This window comes from Xiphophorus hellerii, chromosome 16 (assembly GCF_003331165.1).
Source record: "Xiphophorus hellerii strain 12219 chromosome 16, Xiphophorus_hellerii-4.1, whole genome shotgun sequence".
Classification (NCBI taxonomy): Eukaryota; Metazoa; Chordata; class Actinopteri; order Cyprinodontiformes; family Poeciliidae; genus Xiphophorus; species Xiphophorus hellerii.
Window position 1 is genome coordinate 20031998 of NC_045687.1, and position 15728 is coordinate 20047725.

General features: G+C 40.6%; 3 protein-coding genes across 5 annotated transcripts in view; 1 reads left to right on the forward strand and 2 right to left on the reverse strand.

The window, feature by feature from the left end:
• Positions 1-565: 565 nt before the first annotated feature.
• LOC116734876 (heme-binding protein 1) lies at positions 566-9660 on the reverse strand. The gene is made up of 4 exons (XM_032586416.1): positions 9342-9660; positions 2480-2618; positions 2197-2377; positions 566-1558 (listed from the first exon to the last, which is right to left on the reverse strand). Exons 1-4 carry the CDS (start codon positions 9417-9419, stop codon positions 1381-1383), a joined length of 576 nt encoding a protein of 191 aa, XP_032442307.1. The 5' UTR covers positions 9420-9660; the 3' UTR covers positions 566-1380.
• Positions 9661-11411: 1751 nt separating this feature from the next.
• Positions 11412-13895, reverse strand: fmc1 (formation of mitochondrial complex V assembly factor 1). The gene is made up of 2 exons (XM_032586920.1): positions 13697-13895; positions 11412-12061 (listed from the first exon to the last, which is right to left on the reverse strand). Exons 1-2 carry the CDS (start codon positions 13823-13825, stop codon positions 11858-11860), a joined length of 333 nt encoding a protein of 110 aa, XP_032442811.1. The 5' UTR covers positions 13826-13895; the 3' UTR covers positions 11412-11857.
• grin2ba (glutamate receptor, ionotropic, N-methyl D-aspartate 2B, genome duplicate a) overlaps positions 13854-15728 on the forward strand; it is a 171999-nt gene continuing 170124 nt past the window's right edge. For all 3 annotated transcript variants that reach the window (XM_032586919.1, XM_032586917.1, XM_032586918.1), the window contains exon 1: positions 13854-13968. The gene's annotated coding sequence lies outside the window, so the exon portion shown is untranslated. The remainder of the gene's footprint in view (positions 13969-15728) is intronic.

Below are 15728 nucleotides of genomic sequence, written 5' to 3' on the forward strand. Positions count from 1 at the left end.
CTTCAAATCTTATTTTAGGCAAATGTTTTAGAGACTGTGTAAACTCCATGCTCCGATGATCTGTCTGATCAACATATGCTGTCAGATTTATACCTCTCTCTCTCTCTCTCTCTCTCTCTCTCTCTATATATATATATATATATATATATATATATATGACATATATATATATATGAAATAGACAACTTTATCATTACTTACTATGTACACCGGAACTAAGGATACACAGCTTCGAGCCAAAACGGAAGTTGTGTGACGTCATGTGAAAAGGGTCTATTGGGTAAGTATTTAATACAGCTGACACAAAATAACTAAAATATAATGGTGTTTTTTTTTAAATTCAGCATGTTGTGAAAATTGTAGCCCTTCGTGTTATGCAAAGACGGTTAGCCTTCTTGCTACAAGAGAAACCTCGGGTTTTCAAGAAAATGGCCGCATGTCAATTAGTCGTAAGCCGTTCGGTAAGATCAATCAACTTTAGATTAACTCATTACTCTATAACCTAAAAGTTAAATGTCTGTCTTATTTTACCACAGTACTTGCTGTCTTCCCCAAAAGGCGTATGTCAAAATGCAGACAGGATTTATTCTTGCCACTCTCCTAAATACGAGTTTCCCGATTTTTAGTAATCAAACAATAAGAGATTTTGACTGACTTTGTGTCGCACAAATGAAAAGACAAGAACAGCAAATACAGACTATAACTGAATAATGCTTTTATTTATGCAATAAAACACTTTCAAGCCTTAAAAATGAAATTAACATCGACCACAAAACCCCGGCCTACATGCGCAGATGGATCACAAAACAGTAGAGTTTCACGAAGTAAAAATGAGCTTATATCTCATGCACTAAAACACAAAACTCGCCACTGAAAACACGGAATATTTTTAGACAAATATGTAGAAGTATTGTGGCTCAAACAACCAAAGGTCTCCTCACAGCTGCCATTCGTCTGATTCAAAATGTTTAATTCCACTTAATGGTTTAACTTTACAGCATCTTAATCAGATAGAAGAAGCTTGCTTTGGCAACTACTTTTCTTTATGTTTCTAGTTGTTACTGTCATTTAAAAATGTGCAAATTAGTACTCAAAAACATGGGAACTCTGTTGGGAGTTATCACCTTCAAAAAACAAATACAAGTCTCAAACTATATGTTAGTGGAAGCTAATTTAGTTTCCAATATTTTTGTCTTTCCTTTCTTTTGGTCATTCTTATGGTAAATACTGTTTGTTTTTTCTAGTGTAGGAAGCGTAGATACAGAAAGTCTCGCTTCTTCCAGCTTCATTTTGAGACCATTCTCTGTTTACAGCTGTAGGTGAAGATTACATTTTTTCCTTTTTCGGAGGACTAAGCATCAGATGGGACTGAGTGGCCTTTCACGGGTCCTCCTGTAGAAACCAAACTTCATTTCTACGTCCGTAAGGCTTGAGCGGAGGGTCGTAGCTGCAGCAGAAGTACTGCTTGCGCTGAAAGGGCGTGGTCTCGCCCAGGGCGCGCGTCAGGCGGGAGGCCTCGGCCCGATACTCGCTCTCCCCGGCGAAGCCGCCAAACTGTCTGCAAAAACGGAACAGAACGGGTAAATTTCAACTCGTAGTCACTTATAATGTCTTAACAGTTGCAGCGCATACAATGGGAATCAAAAGTGTAGTATTTCGCGTTGCCTCTGTGTAAGAACTGCAGCTTCTTCGTTGGTGTTACTGTACTCGGTCCTGAACTTGAGCTGGGAGGTATTTCCAGTCCAGTTCACTCTACAGAACAGCTTTGTCTCTGGGGCGTTGGTGCATTTCCTCAGTTGAACCGCTCACGTCATCTCTATTAGCTTAAAGTCAAAGACTTTGACTTGGCCTTTCCCAACATTGTCCTTGAGCATTTTGAAAGAGTGACTTGTGCAAATCTCTTTTTTTATTTCGTCTTTTTTATTTCAACCTTGTAGGAATGCAACCTTGTGATCCTACAAGGTTGCATTCATAGCATCGACTCTAAATAAAAAGTGAATAAAGTAGACAACATTGGATCACCTTCCATACTAAATAGGCTAAACATAATGTATCAGCTCTTGCGTGTTGGATTGAGCTTTCTTAATCCAATTTACCAGCGTTTACAAATATGTCTTGCAAGCCTTTACAAACAACTTGATTTTGTAAAAAATAATAAACATTATTATAAGATACACTGTCACAAATGGCACATACAGCGTGTATACAGTCATGCCGGGCCGCTCCTCCACCACGATGGCGCTGTCGGTGGGAGCTGGGGGGTCTTGCTGGTAGGCGTTGGGGATCCTGATGCCCACCGCCAGACGTCGGGAGAAAACGCCATCGTTCCGCGGGTACACCGTGATGATGATGGGAAATGCGATGCCCATGGCCTCACCTTAGAAAACGAAATGTGAATTTGAAATATACGACAAGATGCATTGATGTTTCATTAATGTAAAGTGGGGTTTGGTTGGTTTCAAGCGTTTCTCTTTCTAACCTTGCTCATTGTTTCCACCGATGTACGTCAGCAGTTTCCGGACCAGCTCCCCAATTACTTGCTCATAGGTCCTTCCTTCTGAGTAGACGGCAGCGTACTTTGCCGCATCGTACCGTCTCACCTCAAAGCCCACTCCGTTCTGTGGAACAAAGAGAAACGAGAGAATGCTAATAGTTTTTGGAGCAAACAAAGTGGTGCCCTTCTGAAACACAGACGATTGTGACACGAATTTTAGTTTGTTTATGCCATATGTTCCTCCGAGTCTGGGATGTATGGAAGGGTGGTGAGAAGAAAGCCTTAAAACAAAAAGTTCTGTTTGTACTTTTCTCTACAGGAGACACAGCAAATATGTGGTGGAAGGGACTCCGGTCTGTTTTGACCAAAAGTATAAGCTGTTTGATCGACATGTAAAAAATTTTTCTGGGTAGAAAAGTATCAGTGTACATCAGTCGTGTCCAATACATTTTGTCCTGGGGGCCATGATTGGCAATTTTAAACTACTGGCGAGCTACAAAGTTAATCGAATTAAAAATGCAAAATCTTTTTTGTTTTGTTTTACCAGCTCAGCAATGAACAGTTTTTGTGAAATCTGTTTATCATTAAAAAAACAAAACATAAAAAGGATTCAGACTGTTGCCTTATTAAAAGAAAAAGAGGCAATTTCCAAACTTTATGCTTAGCGATTGTTTTTTTTATTTGTTAGCCAAAATTGTTACCATTTTTGACTTGTGGTCAGGGGTCAAAATCATTTGAAGGGCCACAAATGGCCCCCGGGCCACGCTTTGGACACCATTGAGGTACATCATAATGAGCACACCATCCTCATGATGAAACCTGAGCAGGACTATTTTCTTAGCTACATTGGAATAGATTAGATCAGATCACATTTACGCCTTAGAGCAGCCTAGTCAAAGTCCATATCAAAATCTAATTGAGAATTTGAAGTAAAACTTCAAATTGCTGTCCAGTCTGACTGATCTGTCTGCCAAGACGTGCGAAGCTGGTAGAAACACACACCTAAAGTATTGCATTTGTAGAAATAAAGCTGTTAGGGAGCCTAAAAACAAAAGCACTCCGCACTTTTCAGATACATAGTTATTTGTTTTAACAAAAAATGGAGGGCAAGCATCTGTTTCCTTCAAGTTCACAGCAACGCTCGGCCTGCGTTGGTTAAGTCCCAATGAATTACTTCAAAATTTGAGGTGACAAAATACGCAAAAAGCTCAAGGAGTGGGAATAATCTTCGCAAAGGCCACACAAAACCCTCAGTGGGCAGACCCACGTGAACCGTGTTCGCCCCGATCCGATTAAATGTCTTGTTCTGCTCTGCAGGGTTCAGTGAGCTCACGGGGGATTCTGGGCCAGAGATGTGTGTGCTCTTACGTAACGGCGTGGCGGCGGCATTAAGGTGACACACGAACATCTGCTTTAAAAGCAGGCCACTATGTGGGGTCAACGTGGAGCGCGGTCGCTCCTGCTACGCGGCTCCTGCTACACGCTGTCGTTTTCGAAGTATTCCACAGTGTGTCGCTTGGAATTTAATCGCGTCATATTGCAGTTTAATTTCTCTAACGCTTCGAAAAAAATGGACCGCCGGCTGCTGAGGATGATCGTTGCTCGCAGTGTGACACCTGTAGCACGAAATGAAATCAGAGAAATGATGTCTTATGTTTTCACTCGTGCGTGAGCCGTTTGGGATTATTTTCCTCCCCCATGAGCAACCTGCGATGCTAAGAAGTATCATTCAGATAATGGGATCTTCATCCCATAAAATAAATGTGTAACTTTCAATCCTCTTTCCCGGTCCCAAGGTACTAAATGCACTTTCTTTTTTTTAATAAAGCGCTTCAACAAATGTTCCTCCAGAGGCATTAATTCCAGTTCTGCAGCGAAAAGGGGAGCACTGTGCTGTATCTCGTGTCAGATCCACATGCTCCTGCATTGCAATTAAAGAGTTAGCTTTGAAGAAGTTGTCACTGGGGCCGACGTTAAAAGTTGTGCGTGGCTGACACGAAAGCACAGGCCTCTCTTCTGTGCAACAGTGCAATTAATTTGTCATGTGCATGCAGGCTGTGTCTGTGTGAGCATGTGCATTGTAATTAGCCTCTGCCTAAAAAAAGAAAAAAAGGGCTTACACCAAAATAAATAAAAATTCTGCCGTTTTGGTTTTAAAATCGTGCTCTGTGCTCATTAGCGGGGTTTGAGCTCGGTTTCACCCACTGTTGCTGCTGCTGTTCAGCCTGTGAGTGTGTGAATGTGCCCCACCTGGCATCTCCTCTGGAGCTGTCGGTTTTAATTAAAAGTGTCAGACAGATGCTTTATGCAGCAGAAGCCAGATCTTGACACGGGGCGTACAAAAAAGGCGTTTTTTCTCTCGACGCCTTTTTTCTGACGGTAAATCCAGAACTTTGCCGTTTTTGGGTCGTTTGGGATAAACTAGATTATTTTTGTTTGCTGACTGAATCATGGTGAGAGGTGTTTTGTTTTTTTTACTATCTCCAAAGCCACAAGTTGTGATTTGGGTCAAATGTTTTGAGTTCACAATAGCTTGCTGGAATTTTGGCCTTTTCCATTCCCGGAGAAAAAGAGGGTCTCACACACTCTTCTAGCTCCACTTTAAAATTGTCTGAGATTAGGGCCACTCCAAATCATCGATGTGTTCCAGTTACCCTGGAACTCGGAGCTGGGTTTGCCGTCAGACCAGAGGTGACAATGTTCCAGGGTAAGAAGTTGAGATTTTGAACACTGTTCGCATTACCTCTTAGAAACATTAGTTGAAGCATAACAACTTTTAATTTGCTCAGCTTAGAGTTGCATTGATTTCAGACACACTCTTAACCCTCCCTCGGTCTGAAGAGTTGAGGTCATTTAGGCTACATAGCCTTTGACCCCACAGGATTTTTACTCTGTGTGTGTGTGTGGGGGAGGGGGCGGTGTACAGTGATCCAGTGTGTCAGAGGTTTTTTTGTGTGTGGTATCGGGAACTGATGGTGTGACGGAACAACCCTCCCCCCCTCCCTGCTTCCTCTCTGTCTGACCAGGACATTTACCGTGCCCCCCTGTGTTGTGCAAAGACCACCGGAGGGTTAAATGTGTGTGTTTTAACATACACAGATTTCCAGCGCAGCTTGCTACCTGCTGATGTGAGGAGCGACCATATTGAAATGCTACATTAACCTTATAAGTCATAACTGTGGGACACTGCAACTTCTTTAAGTTTTAGCTGGCATGTACCCAAATTTGAAACGGACATTTCTGTTGATTTAAGTCAGGAAAAAAAAAGGGAAAAGACCCGGGCGCCTCATGCATGAATAATGTGCGCACGCATTTATAAAAATTAACTTTGCGTCAAAGCTTGCGTAAATATACGCACACTTTCTCGCTGGCGTGAAAATGTGCGGCAGCCACGCAAACGTTTTCTGTGGACAATATCAAACTACAAAGCGTCAAAACTCACCTAAATACACTACAATCTGACTACATTCAGTGTTATTTAGACTAAGAAGCATCAAACCCGATGTTTTAGGTTTTTTTTTAAACGTTTTTAATATTTTATTGTTTAAACTACACAATGAAACTGAACCCCATTTGTCCTCAGATAATAACCTAACACACACACACACAAAATAAAGAAAGCAAAAATAAAAGGATGCGAAAACCTCACTAGAATGTGAAAAATTAATTTCCTCAGCTTTGTCCCATAAAGATGTAACGCAGTGTTCTGTGCGCCGAAGCGAATGAAATGCATCTATGGGGTAATTTCATTCTCACAAAAAAACAAAAACATGGTTGGATCAGCAGATTAACTCCAAACAGGTTTGATTATTTTTAAGGCGATGGAGGTGTGTATGCAATCACACGTATAAAAGTAGCTGCGCAAAGGTGAGCCGCTAACTGTGGAGCGCTTTGGATCTGATGGAGAACATCGCCAAGGGAAGGATTCAGAGGGAGCGATTGATCATGTAGATCTGCTGGGAAATGGTGATGATGGTTTATTAGCGTTTAGATTAATCCAGACTGATTATCCCGGAGCTCTGAGCAGAACTGATAGAAGGAGCCGTGTGGTACCGGTACCGGTCCAGCTGCAGTCATCCTTCAGTCGAGTCGCCCGCTTTGTGAATGTGCCTTTCTGGACAGAAAGCATCTCTATTTTGTAAATGTACAACTTATGCACATGATTCCACTACTTCTAATAAACGTCCATTTTACCCACTCAAATGACTCTCTGTCTGTCTTTAAATCCCGGCTGAACGCTCTGCTGTTCAAACAGGCATTTGCGCGATCTCTTTATTTTCTTTTTATTATTATTATTTGGATTGTTTTCTTTCTTTAAAATGTATTATTTTTATTTTGTGAGGTTACCGTATGTTCCCTGAAAGCACCTTTTAAATAATATAATAATTATTATTATTATAAATACTTGTACTGTTACAAACAAGGATGTTGCCATGGTTATTGCTTCATGTGGTGGCAGTATAAATTAGTATTTATACTAATTTACATATTTATGGAGGTGACAGGGCGGACCAGCAGCTGCGCTCTATTTCCCGCAAATTTGGAGGTATAAAGGAAAGGTGCGCGGCCACGTGTCCGCACGGCTTTATACATTCAAAGTTTTTTGTGCGCCGCGCTTTTCTAAATTTTTCCGTACGCCAAGTTTTCGTGTGAAAACGGCGCACTCTTTTTATGCATGAGGCTCCTGGAGTTTGAAGATGTTGGTTTTGGAACAAGGTTTGTACCAACATCTTCTAGCGTGCTTGAGCTTTGATTGTTCCTGAAAATCCAAACCAATTTCCTTTCATCAGAGGAGAACAATTTGGGTAAGATGATTTAGACTCGGACACAATTGGTTGTTCCAACAGCACAGTGATCCCAAACACTCATCAGTACTGGTCTTAAAATGGGTAAAGCTGGCTGATATTAAGTTTCTACGACGAACCCGACCTCAACTCTACTCAGAGATGATGTGCTTTGCTTAAAAAGCAAAGTCAGATCAATGAAATAAAACTTCGGTGATAAGAAAAGTCAGCTATCTACATGCTGTTCATCTCCATGAGGTGTGTATGTAAACTTTTAACAGGGATTGTGTTGATGTCTATTTTTGAGGACCACCAATAAAACTCCTCCTCTTTGGACTGTGGATGTTCACATGTGCCATGTGTTGCTGAGTTTTCAAAGTCCCTTTGTTCGTTTATCTGGCGAACAAAAGACAACTTCTGAGTGGGAGACAAAGAGATAAAGGCGGATTCCCATTCCACATGAGAGAACACGGCCCGTACTGACACACACACGCCCACACACGCACACACACACACACCCCCACACACCCACCCACACCCACACACACACACACACTCACTGACAGACAGATCAGTTTTGACACGGCCAAGTGCACGTCATGTAAAGACGGGTATTTAGAAAGGACTCTTGAAGCCAGCTGTTGTTTCATCCTGCAAAGCAACATGAAACAAACATTTAAAAGAATATTTTTCTTCACAGCTGTCAAGTGGCTGTTGGTTTTTATTGTGATGATTTATATAGTAGGTAGAGTATAAAGTCTGTTGAGAATACATTTACATTATTTTGCCATACAACCTAACCAGATATTTATCTAGTGTGTTAAAATTGACATTTTTTTTTTATTCACTATGTAAGATCGCATCAAACATTTGCTCAGCTCCTTCAGACTAGCCAGCAGCAATTAGCGAACACCTGCGTGAGACTGACTGATCTGCTGAGCTCATTATAGGAGCTACTTCTCAGTGCAATGCTGGTAAAAATTTTGTTAAAGGGTTAATAGAGGAGAGAAGTTGGTAACTTCTTGAAGGCGGAGTTTCAGAATGAGCAGGAGTTTTTCAAGAGACAGAGGCCCAATTTCAACGCGTCAAATCACGCGGAAAAATTTCTTTTAAGTCATATTTGCATTTTGGTAACAGCTGAAGTTAACATTGCTACTTGACTTTGCTATAAAATGTGACTATGTCGCTGGAGAACATACATCCTGCCCCTTTAAAGCAATTTTGTTCAACGTCGTCAGATCAACTCTCAATGAGATGTGTTGAGTCGCTAACATATCAGCATATTTTTCATGCAAATTCAATAACTCTAACCATCTTTCTCATAGATACTGGAAAAATATTCATCTCCACAGCGTGATGCTGCCACCACAATGTTTCGGGGTGGGGATGGTGTGTTAAAAATGACGTCCAGAGTAATCAGTTGTGCATAATGATCAAAATAAACCAGTTCACAATTGTGAAATGCAAGGGAAATTATGCATAGTTGTAAAAACAAAAGAATAAAATAAAAATGAGAAAAACGTATATTTGTTTGTTGTTAAAGCTGGGGTGCTGTCGAGGCATGTCCTTTTCCCCAGATCCTCAATTGAATTAGGTCTGGACTTTGATTAGGCCAACATAACACATGGTTCTGGCTGTATGTTTAGAGTATTTTCCCTATCTCCAACCAGCTGCGACCCCTGTGCAGCCTGACCGAACAGATTCACCCAGCATGGTGCTGCCATGATGTGCGGCCACCTGACTCACTCTCTCTCACGCGTTTCCATCATTATTCGTTTCTGCCTTGTGGAGCCACACGGGCCCTCGGGGCTCCCTTCTTTGCGCGCGCGCTTGCGCTGTGGGTCAGCGGGCATCCTCACAGGTCACAGGCAATTAGCCTTACTGCCAAGGTTGCAGGGCGAGTGAGAGACTTGCGTTTTAAAAATAAATTCTGCTGCATGTGTCTAATGTTAGAGTTGGGAGTTTGATGAGAGGACAGCAGAAAAATCTGTGCGTAAAATTGCGCAGAAACAAACAAAACCTAAGCCATCGTGCAGAAGGCGCACAGATGTCTCTCTGCTTACCTTTGTCTCGCTGCTGAGCACTTTGTACTCGGTCTCCTCTGAATTCCCAAAGAGCGAATTTCTGATCATGCCAAACATCGCTCCGTTGGTCACTTCCACTCTCGTTGCTCCGTGCGCTTTTTTTTTTTTTTCTGGTAACGCCTTTGCCCTCCCTTCCTCCAGCAACCTGCTTCCCCGGAGAGACAATCTGCGGTTTGCAAATCAAAAACAACTAAGCACCTCGTCTTTGTGAACTCCCTCAACAGCTGTTTCCCCGTCCCCGCCCCTCCTCTTCTTCTCGAGGAGGAAGATGATGCTGCTGAGCTGATGCTGCACCTTCTGACAAACCAATGACCGAAGCAGGCTCCCCGCAGTCCCCGCCTCCCGCTCTTCTCCTCCAAGCTCGATGCTCATCCCCTCCTTCCTTCCCCCCGGAATAATTAAAGTTGCGCCGACTTGATTAAAACGTTTTTTGCTGATGTTTTTTTTTTTTTTTTTACTCGCACCACTTCCACCTCTCTGGAAGCTACAAACCTCCAGCGCCACTTTCGGTCACCTGGTTTCTGTTCCAGGATGGCAGGACCAGGAGACGCGCAATCGCGAAATCAATTTTGACACTACAGTTGTTTCTTTGTCACTACCCATTTTGTGCGTTTGATTTGTCCCCGGCTGCGTTTGCGCATGTTAAGTTTGGGGTTTGTACATGAGCAGCGCACGTCTTGCTCTCTCCTCCCTCCCCTGTGCCACTGTGAGCATGCTTTGCTGCAGGGTTAGTCTATTTTAATTCACACTGAAGGCAACGTTAGTCACCGCTGCACACTAAGAGCAAAAAAAAAAAGAAAAAAAAGGGGGTAAAGGGAGGAATCATATGATGGTGGTTGGGGAGGGGAGGTATGATTTTTGAGAGAGCAGAGAACTCTTCCTGCACATCCATAAAAACAGGCTGTAAAAGTTACATTATAGTGTCTCATGCTCAGCCTCCTTATCTGTAATGCCGCCCTGGACAACCGCCCACGTGGTCAATGTAAAAAGCCATGGCTGTCTGGAAAGCGTGTGGCAAAAATTGATAATCTCTTTTTGTTGGTTTTGCTCCAACAATTTGCAAATGAGGGCTTCATGGAAAAACAAACAAACAAACAAACAAACTTTTTCAATAACATCAAAGCAACCAGTCACACACATAAACCAGCCCTGACATAAACAGTAACAAAAATCAAATAAATTCAGTCCTTTACATTTATTTACAACTACAGAACTTTTTGGGTATGCCTCTTCTAATTTTGGACTTTGACTGGACCATTCTAACACATAAATATGTTCTGATCTAAACCATTCGATTGCAGCTCTGGCTGTATCCTTAGTGCCCATCTTTCCATCAGCTCCTCTAATTTTTCCTGTCCATGCTAGAAAAGAAAAGCATGATGCAGCCACCGCCATGCTTCATTATACTTGGGTTTGGAGCCGACTCTCTAAAAAGCAGAGATGAACAGAAACTGTTTTTTATAGGTTTTTCTAGGTCAACAATTACTTTATTAGGTCTTCACTATTTATTAGTGTTGAATTACAATTATAACATTTCTTGTTTTAAATGTAATTTCATTATCTGTTCCTTTATTGTTCTTGGAAGAAATGTTAAAGCTACATGTAAGTGAATACTAATATACAAATGAAATAGCCTTAAGCTAGCTGGTGAGGTTTCTACAGTTTTCCCATCTCAAGCTTCTACACTTCATTTTCTGGATTTTCCATCAGTTTTTAGAAAAGTCTTTACATTTGAGTTAAAAATAACTACCTACATGGGCTTTATTGACTGTTGTCTTCTGAAACCTAAGAAACATTTCCCTCAGTAATGCATGGATACACTTTTACATGCACAGGATTGTTAAAAAAGAAGTTTGTATGAAGCTTTAGACAAATACTTTTCAAGAGACATATTGGATACAAATAAGAAATTGCATTTTCTGAATGACTAAAATATGCATATTTTTACTTTTGTTGCCAAAAAAAAAAAGGTTTGAGGTCATATCCCAAAGCTCAATTTCACATTGAGATCTTGGAAATGAAAGCCAAATAATAAATTGGACAATTAGCTAAATATTGATGGTCATTTATTTTAGCCTGTTTGTTCATGTGCACATTTACACACAACTTCAAAAAAACAAATAAGTTTTATTTACATACAGTCAAGTATTAATCACCATTTATAGGATTACCTTTAAATGAGTAGACATACACCACATAATGGGATATTCAGTGTTTTTGAGGTGCTGCTATTGAATACAAAGGTTTTAACAAGTTTTATATTTTAGCTGACGTTTTTATTTTTTAATTTTATGAGTTCACATTTTTTCCCCCCTCGTTTCGAACGACGGTTGCTCAGGAGAATGAAGAACAAGTTCCCTCAGTCCACAATGCCACAACAAGCAAACTCCTAGAGTTTAAGTTACATGAAGGCAGCCGATCCATCCACTGTCCATATAGATGTAATTCCAGGAGCGTTTCCTGATTTTCTCCCGCAGACTGACTTTCCGCTGTCCCTACTTCTCCCAGCCTTTCCCTCCTGGCTGCGTGGGCAGCCTGAGCCCCACCAGGCCGGCCACTTCTTCTGGGCTGCGCTCTCCCTTGCCATGGTAGAGGTTGTGGAGGGCCAGGTGGTTCCTGGTGGACGTCAGCAAACACAGGTATGTGAGCGAGGCGTGGTACGCCTCCTGCTGGGCTCTGCAGTACCTTTCCCCTGTAACCTGCGATCAGGAAAAAGAAAGAAACAAATCGTTTCTTTGTAAAACGATTAAATGACAGTAATTTCCATCACTTTAAAGAAAAACCCCTGGCATGAAACCATAAGAATGGTCTGACTTGTGACCGAGTTGGTATTCCAACTCATGAAGTTCTAAAAATGCAAAAACGTCAAGTGTACGAATAACTGAGTGAATACACTTCAGGCAAATAAGGGAAGCGCAATGAAGAGCTTTCTGACATTCATCTGCCACTGCAAGTACAATAGCACAGAGTAGGGTCCATTTAGATACTTTAATGTACACTGTAGAGCCTAGAGAGCAATGCACAGTTTGACATGACTAGCAAGAGTTGCTTTAAGCTGTTTTGCTTCAGTGACAAGACATGCATTCAGTATTCCTGCTGAGCCATGTTCTCCCAAGCATTAATAATGCAAGCTCTAAGCCTACATGGCAAACAACACGCACACTGACGCATTCTGGACAATGTGGAGTGATTTTTGAAAATCACATGTGAAATAGAGCAGCGGTAAAAGCAGAGCTAAACATGTAATTACAAGCTTAGAATAATTATTTTGTTATAAACTATCAAATCATCATTTTATTTAACATTAAACAGCACCTAAATAGGTGTCTACTGAGGAGGTATCTACTTTTTACTGCAGATAAACACATTCCTTTATTCAGGGTTTCCTCCCAGTGTATTATAAGCCTGGCGAGCCACCAGGCTTTACTTGTAGCCCCACCAGGTTTAGCATTGCTTATTTATTTAAGTTTTTTTTTTTTAATGTTTGCATTTTTTAAGACTTTATAGTTGGTGTTTTTGGGAGATATTAATCTCCCAAAAAACATATAATTATCAAGTGATATTTTCAAGTTTCTTGTCAACTTTAAACATTTTTTTAACTCAAAAACCTGGCAGATCACTGGGTGAATGCCTGCTGATACCCTACCCACCGGGCTTAGCAAATTTTCTCGGGGAAACCTTGTTTTATTAATTATGCATTATTATTACTATTAAGGCGTCGTTAAGGTTTTACATTACATAAAGTGTCCTGAGCAAAAAAAAAGTATTTTATAGTTGTCTCTCTATTTACCACTAAAGCAGGTATCTACAGCAAATTGTTATAACTGAATTAACAAGCAAACAACCTATCAAGAAAGTTGCACGGCAGTCATTAATAAAGTTAATTCAACGGGTAGCCAGTGGTCTCAAACTTCAGTTTTCAGGGGCCGGTGTCCTGCAACTTTTACGTCTCTGCTTCAACACACCTGGCTCCAACATTAGCTAATCAGCATAGCATGATAGCGAAGCAGTTCAGTCATTTTATGTCACTATGCACGAAGGGACGCATCGAAAAAGTTACAGGACTGTGGCGCTCGAGGACTGCCGTTGGCTAATGCTAGCATGCCCTTCACAACAACTCACCTTGCTTTTTAAAATGTTTTATTATTTGACGGCAACCGCCTGTGAGTGTCAAGTTCTGTTTTCCTTACATTAGCCTTGCTTATAAACGATTCAAGAGCTTTGACAACTAGCATATGCTTAATACGACTTATTAGGAATATGCTACGAGACTTAAGGATGCTGGTAGCAGCCTAGCTAATATTAGCCTTTTGCTAAGCTGGGACTAAACTCACCTTATTCTTGCGAAACTGATCTATGACGTAGTTATAAGCCAGCGACTGTTTGTAACTCGGCCCTTGAATGGCACGTAACTCTTTCAATATTCCTCTACAGGCTCTCAGAGGAGATGACAGCGACGCCATCTCTCCACGATGTACCGAAGTGGAGCAGCTCAAGGCAGCCAGACAGTCCCAATCAAACCCAGCGCTGCCCTTCTGTCTGCCAACCACAAGATGGCGGCATCTTGCATATAATGAACACAACGGCACTTTGGCTTCTGCAACAGGTAATGTTTCTTTGATAGCTTTACTCATAATTAGTTGTGCAGCCTCTCAAAAAAAAAAAAAAAAATCAAAATAATCAAGAATGAAATTAATGTTGATATGAAAAAAAAAAGAAAATGCAACAAAAGTATATAGTATCAAAGAAAACCGTTTGGACCACCTTTTTTTGAATCTTATTAATAATATAATTTAAAATTTTATATAAGCTTTTATATCTATAATAAGCTGAGCAGCTCCAATAATTAATAACCGAGTCAGTTGGAGCTGTTTTATTTTGACTAGGTGTTATGATAATTCACAAAAGTAGTGTGTAGGTGTATGTAAATATCAAAGCACAATAAATAGATAAATAAAATATCATGGAAAATTATTTTTTTTTGCCTTGACTCCATAGATGTTACATGACATTAAACCATTTAAAATAAGACAAATCGCAATTTTTGAGATCTACTGTGATGCTCATCCTTAAAGAGCCACCATTTTATTTGAATTTAGGTTTTGAAATACAGAAAAGCATTTAAAAAGAGGATAAATTTTCTTATGGGGGTTGTTTATATTTGTGTAAAAATTATGTTTAAAGAAAAAAAAAAGGCACCCAATGACAAGAAAAACAGAACTAAGACACTGCCATTGGTACTTTTAATATCCTTCTGAAAATTTAATGCAATTATTTCATGATAAAATTTAAAAACAGATAAAACCTCCATTCATTATATCTGTATTAAGAAACACCTTAGCTGGTTCTTTATCATTTTAGCCAAAGTTATGAGCCACAACATGGCAACATGCGGAAACAAAAGTGAATTGAAAAATAAGAATGACATAGACATGCAGGCTGGCTTGTGGTTTGCGATGTGTGCCATGTCACATGATCATTTGCTTAAAAACAAATGTCCAAAACTGAAAGAAAAACCAAGCACAGCGGTCTGTTGAGAGCCATTACAGGCGTGGAAGCAAATTTATCGGCATGGCAACAGTGGGTTTGGGTGAGGGCGAAATGCAAACGAGACGGTTTGTTTTCACAGCCATGCAAACATGAATCAGAAGTCCTTTAATGCTCTCGAGTTCAACAAGATGGAGTTCGTGGAAACCCGAAAAGTAGAGGGAGAGAAAACTAATTACACGAGTTCGTCTTACACCGAGCAGTAAATCGTTTTGAACGTCACCTTGACGTCAAGTAATCATACAATTCCTTGCAAAAGTATTGGCACTTCTTGTTCTTTTTCACATTATGTTACACGTCAAATATAAATGTAGTTTATTAGGATTTTACTTGATAGCCCAACAGAACGTAGTGAATAATTTAGGAGTAGAAGGAAAATGATGCATGACTTTCTAATAATAGTTAAAAAAAGAATCTGAACTGCATACACTTGTCTTCAGCCACCATATAAAAATACTTAGCAGCAACAGCTGTAAGTCTATTGGCTCATGCCTTTAGCAACATTGCACATCTAGATCTGAGTTTTTCCATTCAAGCTTGGTCAGACATCAATGTTCATTTCTCACCACAGCATGATGCTGCCACCACCGAACAATCCGAATGCACAAAACACTTTAAATTTTTCCACTGGTGAACGTTAGTTGAACATGAATGTTTCCCAAAACTCGTGTATTGATGATGGACTCTAGAGGGAGCCAGTCTCTTATTAGTTTCACACCGGTTTGGTTCCTCGACATTTATTGGAAGGCCCCCTTCTACCTTTCCCATATCACTCTCTCTCTCTCCCTCACACACACACACTCTCTTTCAATGAATACT